This window comes from Parambassis ranga, chromosome 12, assembly GCF_900634625.1.
Source record: "Parambassis ranga chromosome 12, fParRan2.1, whole genome shotgun sequence".
Classification (NCBI taxonomy): Eukaryota; Metazoa; Chordata; class Actinopteri; family Ambassidae; genus Parambassis; species Parambassis ranga.
The window spans coordinates 2294916-2310076 of NC_041032.1; the positions used below are offsets into that span (position 1 = coordinate 2294916).

The 15161-nt window shown below is 41.2% G+C and overlaps 1 protein-coding gene across 8 annotated transcripts in view; it reads right to left on the reverse strand.

The window, feature by feature from the left end:
* Nucleotides 1-400: 400 nt before the first annotated feature.
* tcf4 (transcription factor 4) overlaps nt 401-15161 on the reverse strand; it is a 148555-nt gene continuing 133794 nt past the window's right edge. For 4 of the 8 annotated variants that reach the window (XM_028417384.1, XM_028417382.1, XM_028417387.1 and 1 more), the window contains 5 exons: nt 10080-10218; nt 7869-8034; nt 6096-6325; nt 5726-5873; nt 401-3965 (listed from right to left, as the gene is read on the reverse strand). In XM_028417384.1, coding sequence (XP_028273185.1) covers nt 3917-3965; nt 5726-5873; nt 6096-6325; nt 7869-8034; nt 10080-10218 — 732 coding nt within the window. In that variant the 3' untranslated portion in view covers nt 401-3916. Of the gene's footprint in view, nt 3966-5692; nt 5874-6095; nt 6326-7868; nt 8035-10079; nt 10219-15161 lie in introns of all 8 variants that reach the window. The other 4 variants (XM_028417383.1, XM_028417389.1, XM_028417386.1 and 1 more) reach the window with 3 other exon arrangements.

Below are 15161 nucleotides of genomic sequence, written 5' to 3' on the forward strand. Positions count from 1 at the left end.
CAATTTCAAAATAATGGTAAAGTTTGCCATTTTGTTGCATACAATTTACAAACGTCTGTTGTTGTTGTTGCCTTGGATAGATAAGATAGCAGTATTTGGAGCTGATGGAACTCCGGTCCCATTTCTGTCCTGCGCAGGGTGCCGTATACTGGTCGAGAGGGTGTTGTCATGGCAACAACAGAGAATACAATGAAGTCCGTTGAAAATTTATAACACTGAGGGGCCTCCAAGTTCTGCCAGTTCAGTCTTCTCCTCCCCAAGCAGACACTCCTTTTTGCAAGGGAAAATAAAAAAATAACAGAAAACGGCACCCCCATTATATACTGTATATATTTTTTGTACATTTATATATAGACTGATTTATTCAAATAGATTCTTTTCCAGTTTCCGTGCCTTCCTGTTGATTGGGTAGATTTTTAACCACGTCAAAATGACCATCGACAGAGAACAATGCTGTCAGATAGTGAAATGTGTTTTTTTTTGTTTTTTTGTTTTTTTGTTTTTTGTTATTTTACATTTTCTGTAATCGACATGTAAACCAGAACGGACAAAAAAAGTAATAAGAGAAAAGATTTTTCTTATAAAAGAGAGCGAGAGAGAGTGAGTCAGAGAAAGAGAGAGCGAGATAGAGAGAGAAAGAGAGAGAGAGAGAGAGGCGAAAAAAAATGTTTTACAACATACGACCACACACTTTGTACTGAAGACTACATTGGCTTACAGACAAGCCGATCAAATATTGATAAAAAGCTGATAAGCTATAATACAAGAAGAGACGCGTTGTTCACCGTGGAAACAGGGTCGGGACTTGGAAAGTAGGGCTGGGGGTCATGGAGGATTTAGGGGGAGATGGGGGGGGGGGGACCGGGTTAGGGGCTAGTCTTGCTAAATCAAGCGTCTGTCCCATCGGCTTGAAGCCAGAACACGCTGTCTACTTACATATAAGCGTACAGTACATTAAATACAGTTGTTGTTTTTTTTATCCAAAAAATACTTTTTTTTCCTTTTTAGCTTTTTTTAAATTCCCAGGTCTGGTAAAAAACCTGACTGCATAGAACCTAACGACTAAGAACAGGTTTCCCTAAGCTTGCATCCTATTAAAAGACCAGGTAAATGTCCTCCTCTGGCAACTTGAATGATATGAACTCTAAAAAGGCACGTTGGTAGAAGTGTGAATGTTCAGATTGCATCTGTGGGACTGCTGAGAGGCTGGAAGAGGGGGGCAGAGGGCTCTGGGTCAGGGCTCATAAGGCTAAGGGTCAGCAGAGCTCTGGGACTGGGCGTTAACGCAGGCCTGCACTGAGAGAGGTTCAAACTGGGCAGAAAGTGGGATGAAGGCGACTTCCAGACTGACACAATAATGACCATGATGTTCTTGCAGAGGTTCCAACAAGACTGCTGCAAAGCAACACAATTAGCAGGGAAGTGTTCCCTCTGATCCTGATTCGATCACGGCTGGTTATGTCCTATTGACTGTTTAACAGAAGGACAAAGCAGTTCCCCCTCTGCCTGTTGTACCAAAGTGAGGCCAGAACATCTCCCTTATGGGTGCTGACTTGCTGGAAAAAGACGCCATCTTGGAACCAGAGTCTGAACAGTAGAAGTCAAGCTGCAGGTGGAGCTGCTCCACTTGCTACTGATTGGCTGGCTACTACTGATGGTCTGTGGCCCATCCACTAACATGGAGGACCTACTGCAGCCCGGCACCGGGGGGCAATCCTGACATCTTGGCCTCACTTCCGTCTGTGGTTTTTGCCATGACCTGATCCTGTTATTTGTGAGTTTAGCACCAGTGCCGGGTCAGTGCTAGCTCAGACGCCTTTATGAGTGATGGCAGACACATTTTGGAATGTGGTGATCATTAACATCATTACTCCAGTTCCTTGTTGGGTGCTTGGACCTCTGGGTTACAGAGCTGGTAAATGCAGGCTTAGGTTAAAACAGCTAAACCTTAAAACCTTCATCATTTTGGCAGTCAGATATGAGTTATGGGTACACATGGTCCCCTGATACATCATCGGTACGCTACCTTGGACCATATGCTAAACCGTTTTTCCAACCTAGAACTCCCCTCCTGTTTATACTGCTGGAGTCTAGACACTTTATTCTACATGCAGTCAACTACACAGGGATAGACAAACAGCTTTGTGTCAATCCAAAAGTCTCCCACCTCCCATTCAGGATGGTACTTTGAGCAGAGTAGAGGTCTGAGGTTGGGATTAGAAAGTTTGGGGTTATGTTGAGACAATTGACTGAACCAGGATATGAAGGAATCAACACAGGAATGCTTTGACTACTGCTGCTCGCCCCCCAGAAGAGACTTGTGCACCCTTCATCCCGATGATTGTTCCCTTGCTTCCACAGCAGCCTCATCATCATTTAGACCTCTGTGATCCCCCCTTTCACTCATGTTTTCTGCATGCCTCAGGCCTTCAGGTCGTGGGGAGCACTCTATTCAAGTAGAGGAATCAGAAATCAGGGAATGTGCTTAACGTGGAATAGAATTCACTTCAGTGCTGGGCCCAGCTGGGATCCACTCCTCAGCTGATGTTGTTTTTTTTTTTTCAATCTGTCTAAACTATGCTCCCGGTAATCCTGTGATTTCAGTGACGGCCTGAGCGCCCGTCTTAACTCTGCCTGCCCTTCCTTCAACAGTGATATTCACTACACAAAAGGCCTCTGATTCAGCCTGTGTTGGATGATAAGACAAGCCTTTCCTCCCATACTTTAGAAGTACACTTTTTAGTACTGCATTATTTTTTTTCCTTCAAGTCTATTGTAATTCCTCTGCCTTCAATAATTTGAACACCGCAGTCCCTTTGGAGTCACTGATTAATTGATTAATTGACTCAATGATTGATTCTCTTCCTCCCAGTAGATACACTTGGGACATATGGGTACAAATGCCCAGAAGTTATAAAGATTACAGGCTGAAGAAAGTCAATGAGGCTGTCGGCATGAAGCTCTCATATGTTCGGATTTGTTTTTACAGTGGAAATCTTTAGGAGGGAGTGAATCAGACAGGGAGGAACAGCCTTTCTTGGTTTAGCCCTGGTTCTTTCTAGACATCTATGATAGTCAAGCATTTGTATTCAGATCAGTCAACACCCCTCCTTCCTAATCTTCCCTTTATTTTTGCGTACAAATGTGTGTGTGAGACGGTGTGAGTGTGCAGCCTTCCTGTTCCTTTTTTTTGTTATTTTTTTTCCTCTGTGTGTATCTATCTGACTGGTTTGCATCCAGGAGGAGATCAGGCACAGCTTCATCCACAGTGTGGCTAGATTGCCATTCAGTCAGAGACGCGCTGAAGCTGCGTTCAACAACAGCTGCGCAATGTTGCTTTAAAAAAAAAACAAAACAAAAAAAAAATATTTTTTAACACTTTGTGATATGTTTTGTTCCATTCTGAACATCCCTCCCCAAACCCTTTTTCTCCTCACTGCCCACGTCCAGTTGCACTTTTTTTTTGTCATTTTCCCTTTTTCATATATCTATATATATATGTATATATGTATATATACTATATATATTTATATTGAACCCCTTTGTTCTTTAAAACTGGGAATGCTGATAAAACATGTAGTACAAGAAGAATTTCTTGGGTGATGTGATTCATAACACTTCTGTCCACCGCTGTCGCTTTGTGTCAAAAAAGCTGCCACTTTGTAGCAGGCGTGTCTACACATCCAGTCAGCTGGAGATGCGAAGTGACCGAAGCGACCGATGCGACTCTGCGAGTTCGAGTTCTTGACAGAAGAAGGTAGATGATGGCAAAAGAGGAGGGTTCGAACACGAAAGACAAGAGGAGAGATAGCGGCTGATCTGATTGGTCAAAGCTGAAGCTCCGGAGAAACTGATTGGTCGGGTTGAAGCGACAGTGGGTTGGATATAGACTTCCAGGGTTGTCATGGAAATGCCATCAGAGGAAGTGGTCACTCATCATCTTGATGAACTCTGGCAACTTGGACCTGGAGAGAACAGAGGGAGGAAGATTGGAAGGAAGGGTTAGAGAGGAAGTTTACACAAACAAGAGGAAGGATACTTAGAAGAACCGCATTGGGTGGGGTGGGGTAGGGTTTTACATTACACAGCATAGCCATTGTTTCCTGATGGTGACACAGAGGAAAAGCAGTGGATGATCCTCTGGTGACCATGAATATTCACAGAGAATTTGCCCAGTTTATAAAAAAAAAGTTTTATTCTTTACCTAAGGGACAGTGTCTGCTGGAGAGAGACGTGAAGAAGGGAAGAGGGAGAAAACGGGACAGTACAGATCATATTTTCCTTCTTTACTGGATAAATCTTAACTTGACTTGCGAAAAATGACTGTTGTTGGTTCACATCTCAAAAATGGCAGCCAAATTGGTCAATTGTCAATGTTTGATGAAAACACCAACAATAAACATTTTTAAGATTCATTTTGCAATCATAATGTAAACCCCTGGTCCCCAACCAGCAGTTCAAATTCAGTGCATCAAAGACATTTTGATAATTTTAGATTAATTTAACTTTTTATATGCATTAGGGAGGCTGCTCCAATAGGTTGAGAACCTTGGATATAACCACCAAAACACCTAAAAAAACATTTGAGTTTTTTTTACCTGCCATAAATAATCAATAAATATGCATACTTAGAATACCAAAAAACATAAAATCAGAATCTGGACTTCATTTAGTGATCTGTAGCTCAGCCAGTCAGGCTGAGAAGATAAAAGGCAGTGAAGGTCTAACTGTGTGTTTTTTTGTCACACCTTGTCCTTATCAAAGACCTTTGATACCTCAGCAGAAAGAAGAACACAAAACAAGCCCACTTACACATCTAATCTGCACCAACACTCAACATGCAAAAACACAGACAACATTTTCATGAAACAGAAACGACACAAAGAACACAGCACACATTAAAATCACACTTACTGCCAATCTGTTGTTAAAATGTACCCAGACCAGACAGGAATGTTCTCATAAGAGTTCAAATAAGAGGAGGAATTCACCTAGATGATATTTGCTTTTTCATTCTGTCTGTGTATGTTTTAACTTTTGACTCTTGCAACATGATGACAGAAATGACAACACAACTGGAGGAAGACCATAAATTCTGTTTAAAGTTTAAAGAAAGGAACTGCACATAAATTACATATAAAGAATATATTATTGTGATGTCAATACAAATTTGAGCTCTCATTCTAATATTAACCTGTATATGAACCTAAACATACGGTACTTGAGAAATTCCACTTTGCGAATTGGCAGAGTGAGGAAGTGCTTTCATGAATCTGATTGGTCGGTAAACATTCTGTAAATAACTATAGGGAATTCTATTTATGATAGGATTTTCAAGAATAAAGTCTGTCTTTCATTTAAGGTGTTTTTTTTTAACTTTTGTATGTGAGTACTTCTGCTCTGTAACTACATTTGTAGCATTTTATACATTTCTGTTTTTTTAAGTTAGTCCTACTGTACTTGTAACATATATGGGTCCAGTTGTGTTTTCATTTTACATGGTAAAAAATACCCAGACAGCACATGAATGAATATTTAAATGATTTCACTGTTGACTAGAGGTCAAAACATAAGACGCTGTCCTCTTTTTAGGCATGTTTGCCTGTGTTTTTATGTTTCTGGGCTGGTTTTTTGGATTTGCTGTAATTTAAAGGTACAACAGCAGATTAGTTTATAAGTGAAATCTTCTGACCATTCAGGGGGAGGAGATGTTGCTGCGTTTTACATTTGTCCCATGGGGTTCTGCCCGTCACCCATGGCTGCGGCGGCGTGGTGCGCAGCAGCTAGCGAGAGCGGAGTTCCATCTGACGTCACGGTGACCTTCTCCTCTTCGCGACGCTTCAGGCAGGCCGCCTTAGGGTTCAGGTTTCGCTCTGGAAGACGAAGACAGAGAGAGCATTACTACATTATTTCTAGCGTTCTCTCTTTGTGTGACTTTTTTTCTTTGACTTATTTATTTCTGCTGGTTTAACAGATCTGTAATGAGACTGAAGCTAAAAACAGATTACAATCCACAGACACTAGTACTGCCCCCTCCTGGAACTGTTCCAGCACTACAAGTTTTATTTCTACTTCTGTTTTTATTTGAAACTGACCTCGGACTTGTTGCTCCAAACTGAGTATGACAGCCACAGCCTGATGCAGTATCAGTAACTTGGTCTGAGGTTTGTCGCTCTTCAGGTGCAGCTGGACCATCCTGCCCAGCTCCTTGAACGCCTCGTTGATGTCACGGACGCGAAGGCGCTCCCGTGCGTTGTTGGCCATCCTTCGCTCCCTCTCTCTCTCCATCTTCTGCTCCGGAGTCAGGTCCTCGTCGTCGTTGTTGCTGCGGTGACCAACCAGGAGGATGAAAGGGAAGGAGAAAAACAAGAAGCAGGGAGAGGTGGAGATAGGAGAGGAGGAGGAGGAGGAGGAGGAAGGGGAAGATTTGAGGATGAAGGCGCACATTGGCTGTTTTTAATACAAACATGCACTCTGCAGGTTTGTGCAGGCAAAACATAGCCACAGGGTTTGGGAACAGACACCATGCTGTGTTGCATTGTGGGTATTATAAAATCATATAAATATAATTTTTGACTGAAAGGTCTTTTAAGTATTTGAAAATAGCGCAGTAAGTAAATTGAAATTAATAGTGCACTTACATATATACATATTTATTAAGGTAATCTGGTGCAGTACTGGTGGGAGAGACACACACACGGCTGTTTACACCACAATGATAGCTAACATCTGTAAGTCTCCCACTCAGCACTGGGATCAGCTGGTCATGTTGCTTTTATGTCAGAATGTGTTTGTGTTACTCAACGCGCACAATAGACAGCAATTACATTTAAAGTTGTCAAAATGTTACATGAATGCATATCAGATCTGCATAAACATGTTGTACTATAGGTAAACTGATCTCTAATATGTCATATCATTGATATGTACATTGGACATGATGATGTCAAACCTCTTTTGGGTGTCAGTACTACATCACATGATGTTCCCAAACCCCGCAACACATCATTGGCAACATTTCACATCATCATCGATTACATTCAACATGACCACCACCATCATGTACAGATTCTGGGTTAGGGATCCAAATGTTTCTAAATTGACCTCCCAGTGAAAGTATCAATGATAAACAGTGTGTCTATCCTTGGAGGGAGTGAAGGCTGCACAGCTGCATCCAGGGCAGGAAAAAAAAGGATTTTGTTTTTCCAAATGTAACTTGTTTGACTCCTTTTATTTAAACTTTCCCTCCAACAGAATGCATAACTAACTCTCAGTGTTTCTGTTGGTATTGATTTCCCAGCCTAGAGGCAGCAAGGCAGCACTTCTTTGAGAGTGTTGGCTGTGGGCCCTACTCTGTTGTGTGAGAAACAGTTAAAACCAGGCTCAAGACCGTGGAGAGACTGACAGGATCAACCAGGAGCTGCATGTCCACCGGGAACCTCTCAACAGTGCTGAGAGAGATGCCCGGTGGACGCTCTGTGTAAAAGACGTCTCTGTATTAACTGATGTATTTAGCTGCTTCTCATCACACTTGGTCACTTCATCAAAGTCCAGAGGCTGGTTCCCAAAACACTCACAGCTTCAAGTCCTTCCTTGAGTTCTTCCTCAATACTGTTCACATTTTTGTGGTTGTTGTTTTAGAGTGGAGCTAGTGTTTATATATATCATAATATAAAACTTATATTCATATTTCTCACTTCCTGCTTCAATTCAAAAATGTGAGACCATGCCTTTCTCATGGACAGGCTTTTAAATTATTAATGGAACCAGGAAGGTCTCTGAGCTCGTGGTGCTTTGGGAAAAACGCGTGTCCCAGCCCAGCTGAGGGTTTTGATAGAAGCGAACGTCTGAATGGTGGGTGGGGTTACCTAGATCTTGACCTCTCAATTGCTTTAAGATCCTTGCTATCAAGGTCCTCCTTCTTGGTATCCAGGCCCTTCGTGTCCTGCAGGAGGTTCTCGTCCCCCTCGTCCTCAGACTTGATGTCCGAGCTGACGGAGGAGGTGCTCTGGCCTTGAAGGCCTCCAGACAGAGCTGCAGGGGAACAGAGGAGGAAGTTAAGGTGTGAAGACTATACAATGAAACATGTAGATAAAGAGGTTGTCCTCACACACACACACTTTGTATCTAGTTTCACTTGTTGCAAATGACAGCTACTGCAGGACAGCGCTTCTGAAATCATACACGACTCCGCTAAAGTCAGAATTGCCCTTTTTCCCATTCTGCCGACATGTCATGAATGCGGCATCATCCCTGTTTGAACACAGATAATTCTCCTCCAAGATGGCGGCGTGGGGGGAGTTGCAGTGCAGTCGTAAAGCCTCTCTCCCCCCTCTGACTGCCTTTCTCCTCTGCTGAACAGTGCAGTCTTTATTTGACGTCTGTATGGATCCGTCACTGGGACGCTGCCAGCATCTCAGTCAACACAAAACACTCAAGCACTCTGTTCCCACACACACACACGGCCAACTGTCGGCCATTTTGAATCTCCGTCTGCCTGACTGGAGGCATTTTGTGTGCAGCTTTGAGTGACGGCTTGTGTTTGGTTTGTGTGTCTCTTTCTATACAATTGCCTGTGTGTTTTGTGCGTACATTGCTGCAGTGAAATAGATGTTAAAATGTGAACAGCGACTTTGTGCTCCTGAATGTCTGATTGATGGAGACACAGACCCACACTGGGGGACACAAAATGTGGAGATGCATCTCACGACCGACTCTCATTCCTCAACATGACTCCTGGTTCTGTTACATATGATGCATATTAGCATTGTTAGCATTATTATTCTGTTATTTGTTATATATATATTATTCTTTGCATGTGACCTGTACACAACAGCCAGTTTGCGTCTGTTCGTAGTCATTGTATAACATTTGCATAAAGCAACCTTGTGTACATCATATATGTGCCCCTCCTGGGTTATGTTTATGTTATTCCTCTGTATCTCTCTGATGTTTCTACTACTTTATGGACTTATTTTACACTCACACTGACACGTTGAATGAATAAATACGTTGTTTGGCTTCTGGAACCTTGGATCTGTGCACAGTAGGTGTATTAAACAACGTAGCCTAGGCGCACCTTTAAACACTTTGGATCTAACGAACCTCCTGACGAAGCAGATGAGTTGTGTTTGTGTAAAAACTCACTCACTAATGAAAAGTGGTTTGAAATGTTAAAAAGGACTTTTGACTTAAAACACATTTATTCTGATTTCCTCAATATATTATCTTTATTCTCTACCACTGTGCTCGCAATAGGCTGTAGGCTAACGATATAAATACAAATCATTGCTATTTTAGATTTTCTTGTTTTGCTTTAAATCAGACTTGTGTAATATGTAGTTGGACTGCATTGTTTATTAAAATATTGTATGACTGCACCACAGTATTTAAGTTCAGCTTCTCATCGTGGTCATTTGTGTGAGCCAACCCTTTAAATTTATATATGTAAAGTATAAATAAGTGTTGGTAACAAAATAAAAGTCCTCCAGCTCACAGAGTACACATTAGAAACATGAAGCATAATAGGAATATAATTACTGATTATTAATGAACTATCAACATGATAAATGTTGGAAGTTCATAATTGCTTTGAATTTGTGAGGAAATTTCACTATAATTGTGTGTTTGCTGAAAAAACTTTACCTTTATTTACAGCCTGTGTGTGTGTGTGAGAGAGTTATGAACGCATGCAGGAGTAAGGAGCAGCTTCATTTTCTTCTGCCAGAGAGTGTGTGTTTCTTTCTCTCTCACCTCATTACACACTTGGCTGTGGTTGCCGCTGGCTGAACTTTGCTGCCAGCAGAGTCATTTTCAGCCTTTAAAAACGAGCTCAGGGCTAATTTGCTGCACAGTGCGCTCATATACACTTTTCCTCCTCCATATTCATGTCACACGTACAGCATACTTCTTCACCCTCCTCGTTAAGTTTTTTTTTTTTAACCGCTCGGGTGCTGAAGTGTGTTTTCATTTTCACCTTGTTTTTTTATTTCAAACATTTTTCTTGACTTTTTCATTCATGTTGTGTTGGGCCGGTGTGTGGGGACGCTGATAGACGATGTTGTTATGACGGGTCTTACCGCGGTAGGGGTCGGGCTGGCTGAGGTCCGGGGAGGTGGCCGACTGAACCGGCAGCTGAGGCACCGGTACCTGACCTGCCATCGAGTGTCCTCCACGCAAACCACCCACGCTGCCACCGTCTTCTCTGTGAGAGCCCACCTGGAGAACAGAGAGAGAGAGAAAAGATGTGAGGAGAGATGCTCATGTGAACAAACAGCTGCTCTGATTCTGTCTGCAGCTGGCACAGAGAAACACAGCAGTGACTCAAAGTCCAGATGTAGTCCGAAACCTGCTTCAGGTCTGATCCTCTCCAAGCTCTCTCTCTCTCTCTCATCTCTCTCTCTTGTTTTTAATCCTCACTTTTGTCATTTGTGCGAAGGCTTTCCCAGTCAGAGGTGAGGTCGTGGAATAAGTGCAAGTCTGTCTTTCACTATCTTTTTTGTTTAATCACTTAATCACCTCATAATAATACTGTAAAAACAAGCAGCTTTTACAGACAGGATAAAAAGGTCATGTTAGTACATATTTTCAGTTTTCTGGCTGCAGGATGGCTGAATGCTGAATAAAGTCAGAATGAATGACTTTATACAAATCAGTGTGTTTGTGTTCATCAGGAACAAATCTCCCATTTAAATATGTGCCTCAAAGCAGAATCAGTGGTAGTTTGTAACATTTGTATTTTGTATCTGATCCCAGCTGCAGGAATCACTAACAGTTGTGACCTATCATATAATATGTTAGATTTTCTTCCAAACTTAAAAGTAGTACACAGATTTTGTTAGAGGTTTAACAAATGTATTTAATTATCCAATGTTCTTTGTATTTCACATTTCATATTGTTGCATATTGTATTTTATTAAGTTTGCTGTTAATACCAAATATTACTAAAACTAAAACTCTAAATGTCTTTTTTCTTTCCTTTTTTTCCCCCAAATGTTGTAGTTCAGTCTTTGCCCTGTTGAGGGCATCCTCTGCCTTTTTTTAAGACACTGAAGTGCCCCATCTCGCTCTCCTACACAGGATTCCTCCCGATGTGTTTTCTCCCCCCTCTTCATATTTCTATTTTTTTTCCAGTTTTCCAGACCGCCTGCAATTATGTGTGTGTTTGTGACTTCAGGTTCATATCTGCATGTCTGACATGTATATTTACTGTTTCTTTATCTTTTCACTCACTCCTTTCTTTTAATGGACTAAAGTATCTTCTTGTGTTTCATGTGTGTTTTCAGGGAAGTACTGTATGAGTGCATGTGTGTGTGCTGAATCCTGTCCATCTGTCTGCCACACACACATACACACACATGACAGCACAACAACTGACAATTATCTTAATGCCCATATGTTTAATTGTGGGATTTCTAATTCCCAGAGCACCGAGCAGCTTCCAGCAGGGACTCAGTGTTTTGGCACGAGATGGGCTCTCTTTGTGTGTGTGTGTGTGTGTGTGTGTGTGTGTGTGATGCCAGCTTTCCTGTGGCATCCTGCAGTTTAGAGTGGTCTCTCTCTCTCACCCTCCCCTTTGTCGAGCTTTGTTGAACATGCGAGCAGGGCAGCAGATATGAATGATGATAGATGTGTGTACTGTAAAAAGGGCCTATATGAACCTCTGTGAAAGGCTTTTGGATGCTAATCAAAGCTGAGTGACAGCTAAATGGCAGCAAATGTGATAATCAGACTGTTTCACATCACTCATTCAGCCTGATGCTGTGCTCATGTTTGTAGTTTCCTGTTTGGGGACAAGGATGAGGTTTGTCCTGACCAATCAGCAGTCTAGGACATATCCACTTTGCTGATGTCATTTCCAACTAAAACAGGCTGCAGAGGTTCAGCTATATGTTCAGTCCTCACTCTTAGAATATAAATAAAGTTTATTAATCCAATATTGACTTGGCTTGATTATGTCTTAGAGGTCACAGGGACACTAATCACAACACCCACTGGACTTTACACATTCGTTGTCCTCCCTAGGACCTGGGATGTTTGATAAGTAAAACCCCTTCTACACTCCCTGGACCCTGTGTCTACACACAACAAACCAACATGCTTATAAGGGTGCAACTTTTACTTTGAAAATGCGTTTCCTATTTCCATCCCAGTTTTTATTTTGAAGGTGAGCTGTCGTTGTTGTTGTTGTTCTATAATTATTAATTATACAAGTTGGAAAATGATTATGATGATAAATGAATGATAAATCATACAATGCAAAAAGAAACTTTAAAAATTAGCTTTTGACATCCTTTTTTCCATTATAATACATTTGTACTATATATATATATGTGCTCTCATTCACTGTTTTGTACGATAATCGCAGTGTAAATAAAGTTGTTTTGAAGATGAAATCCCTCTGTCTGTCTGTTAATCCAGCTGGCTGACAGAGAGGTCTTGCCCACCACATGCCAAACTCCCCTCTTGCTTCATGCAAATACCACAAAATGTCGACTGACTTGTCAGCATGCGTGCATGCGTGCATGCGTGCATGCGTGCGTGTGTGCTTCTAACTAAGCGACCTCTATCTATCTATCTATCCATCCATACGTCTGTTTGCTCTCTTATTTATTATTTGCCTCTATCCTTTTATTTCTGTCTTTCCTTTTTCCGTTCTCTGCCTTTCATCACTGCCTGGATTCCCAAATGTAAAATGGCAGCAGAGAGGGAGACAGAGAGGGTGGCGTACATTTTTAATGGAGGGCTTTCATTTTTTAACAAGCCTTCCTTCTCTCTTCCTTCATTTACTTCAATGAAGAGAGGAGACAAGGAGACAGGCAGAGCAGAAAAATATAAATTAGTTACACATAAACTGAGCCGCTGTTGCCGTAAATCCAACAGTCACACAAGGTGTAGCCACGCCCACTTTCTCACCACCCATCAGGCTTTAAGGCATCTGATTGGACAACTGATAAACTTATCAGTTTATTGTTGTTATCAACCCAATAAAGTTTTTTTTTAATAAAAAAAAAAAACAATACATCATGCTATATTGTTATGAAGGGAATATTGGTTCAACCTTCAAGTCTCAGATTTCAGGCTGCCCTTGAATGCACCAACATGGAGAGATGGATGTCAAATAATTTATCAGAGCTCTGCTTGACTATTATAACTCGAATGCAGGTAACTGAAACAATTAAAAACAGAAGGGAATGGTTGTCTACACACCAAAAACACACATGTTTTAGGTGTGTAGTGAAGGGGACAGATATAATGTTAAAATAAAAAAACAAAGAAGGGATGAAAGTCAGTCAGAGGAGGAGGTGCTGGGTGGCTGTCATCTGCAGTGTTCATCAGTGGGAAGTGTGTTCTTTTAAAATGTGTGTGAGTGCAATGATTACACAGGAAGATGAAGGAGAGGAGAAAGAAGAGAATTTCTAGGTCAAGAGATGGCATGCACACAAACACACACACACAGACACACACACACACACAGACAGATTTGTCATGCAGTTGTAAACAGTAGGGACAAGTCTGCTTCTGCTCCTGCAGTAACACGTCTGAGGGAGGAAAAATAAACCCTGTCAATTTACTAACTCTGTGAATTGTAATATTTCACCCTGTATTAGTTGGATTTCTGCAATTTCCATTTGTCGTTTTCAATTATTGTCGTGGAGCAAAAAAGAAAAGAAAACACAAACAAAGAAATTTAGAGATGGAGGAGATAACATGAAGAAATTCTTAGAATAGAAAGCAGGAGGAGGTCAGGGCAGATGGATGGCTCAACAAAGCCAGATTTTAACAAGGCCGACTGCAGCTCATTTCCTGTTTTCCATCTTTGAACCATGGCCCTTCCAATTAATTACATATACAGTAATAACATAATCCATAGTAATAACTCCTACAGGAGCATCCTATGGGAAGTATGACTATACAAATATATCTGCAAGAAGGAGACACTAAAGATTAGAACTGTTTTATGACACTGTCATAATGATGTATTTCGTACACACCTCATCTGTATTAAAAACGGTGAGAGAGATCCTGTTTCAATGCAGTGCCTTTCTTTGGCTGTGATACACACTCTGCTCTGTAAACTGTGAATTAACTGGAGTCTACAGTGGTCCAACATAACACACACATAAGACACACACACAGTGGAACATTCTCCAAACTATACAGGCCCTCCTCTGTGCAAACTGAACACTTGACAGAAAGCACCTGCTGTAGCAATGTCAACACACACACACAGAGCTTTGTGTTGAGGTTGGACTTCCATGGGAGGAAAAGTACAGCAACATTTTCCAGTGCTGTAACATATGTATGTTTTAATTTTCCTTGTGATGGAAGTGACAGACAACAGACTGCCCTGTGGTGTTCATTTTAAAAGTTAGAAATGAATATGTCATGGGGGAAAAATGCCGTCGAGGGGGTAACAGTTTTCTTAAAAGGTTGAATCCATCAGGATGGTCTGTTATTACTAAGGATGTGGAGATATTTAATCCTTATTTTAAGAACATGTTGCCTAAAAATTGTCAGTAGTAATTTCTCACCAATAGTGTCATTTCGGTCATGTTAAGCCTGTCAATACAGAAAAGGCTCATTTTAAGTCTCTCTCAGGTTTGAAACCATGTTGTATTAACCAATTATCAAAGTGGTTAAACTTTATTTATCTATCTATCTTCATAAACAAGAGACATATATCCAATCACAACCTCTTTATGAATATTCATACCACACCATGCAGCATTTGAGTACACAGAAGGTGAACTGTGCCGAAGCAGCATTACCATACTGTAGCGCTGTATATTAGCATATAATGTATTCCTTTGTGTATGTATATGCTGAAAACACACAGTAGCCCACTTTTCTTCAAATGAATGAAGATGATTTAAGATGCATACATCATTTATGACACTGTAGGTCATAAGTATGTGGACACTTTTGCTACTTTTGCTTGCAAATCCAAAACATGGATGTTAATCTGCTGCTATATGGCATCCACTGCTCTGTTCGGAGGCTGTTGTAAGATTTTAGAACCTGGCTGCAGGGATTTGTCTAAAACATCACTGCATGCTGCACCATTAAGGTCTCCCTTGAGTGGAACTACTGCTGCTATTGTATAGGAGCTAAATGAGGGGGGCAGTAGATTCCCATCAGCTTATAGTGAGTGAGTTTAG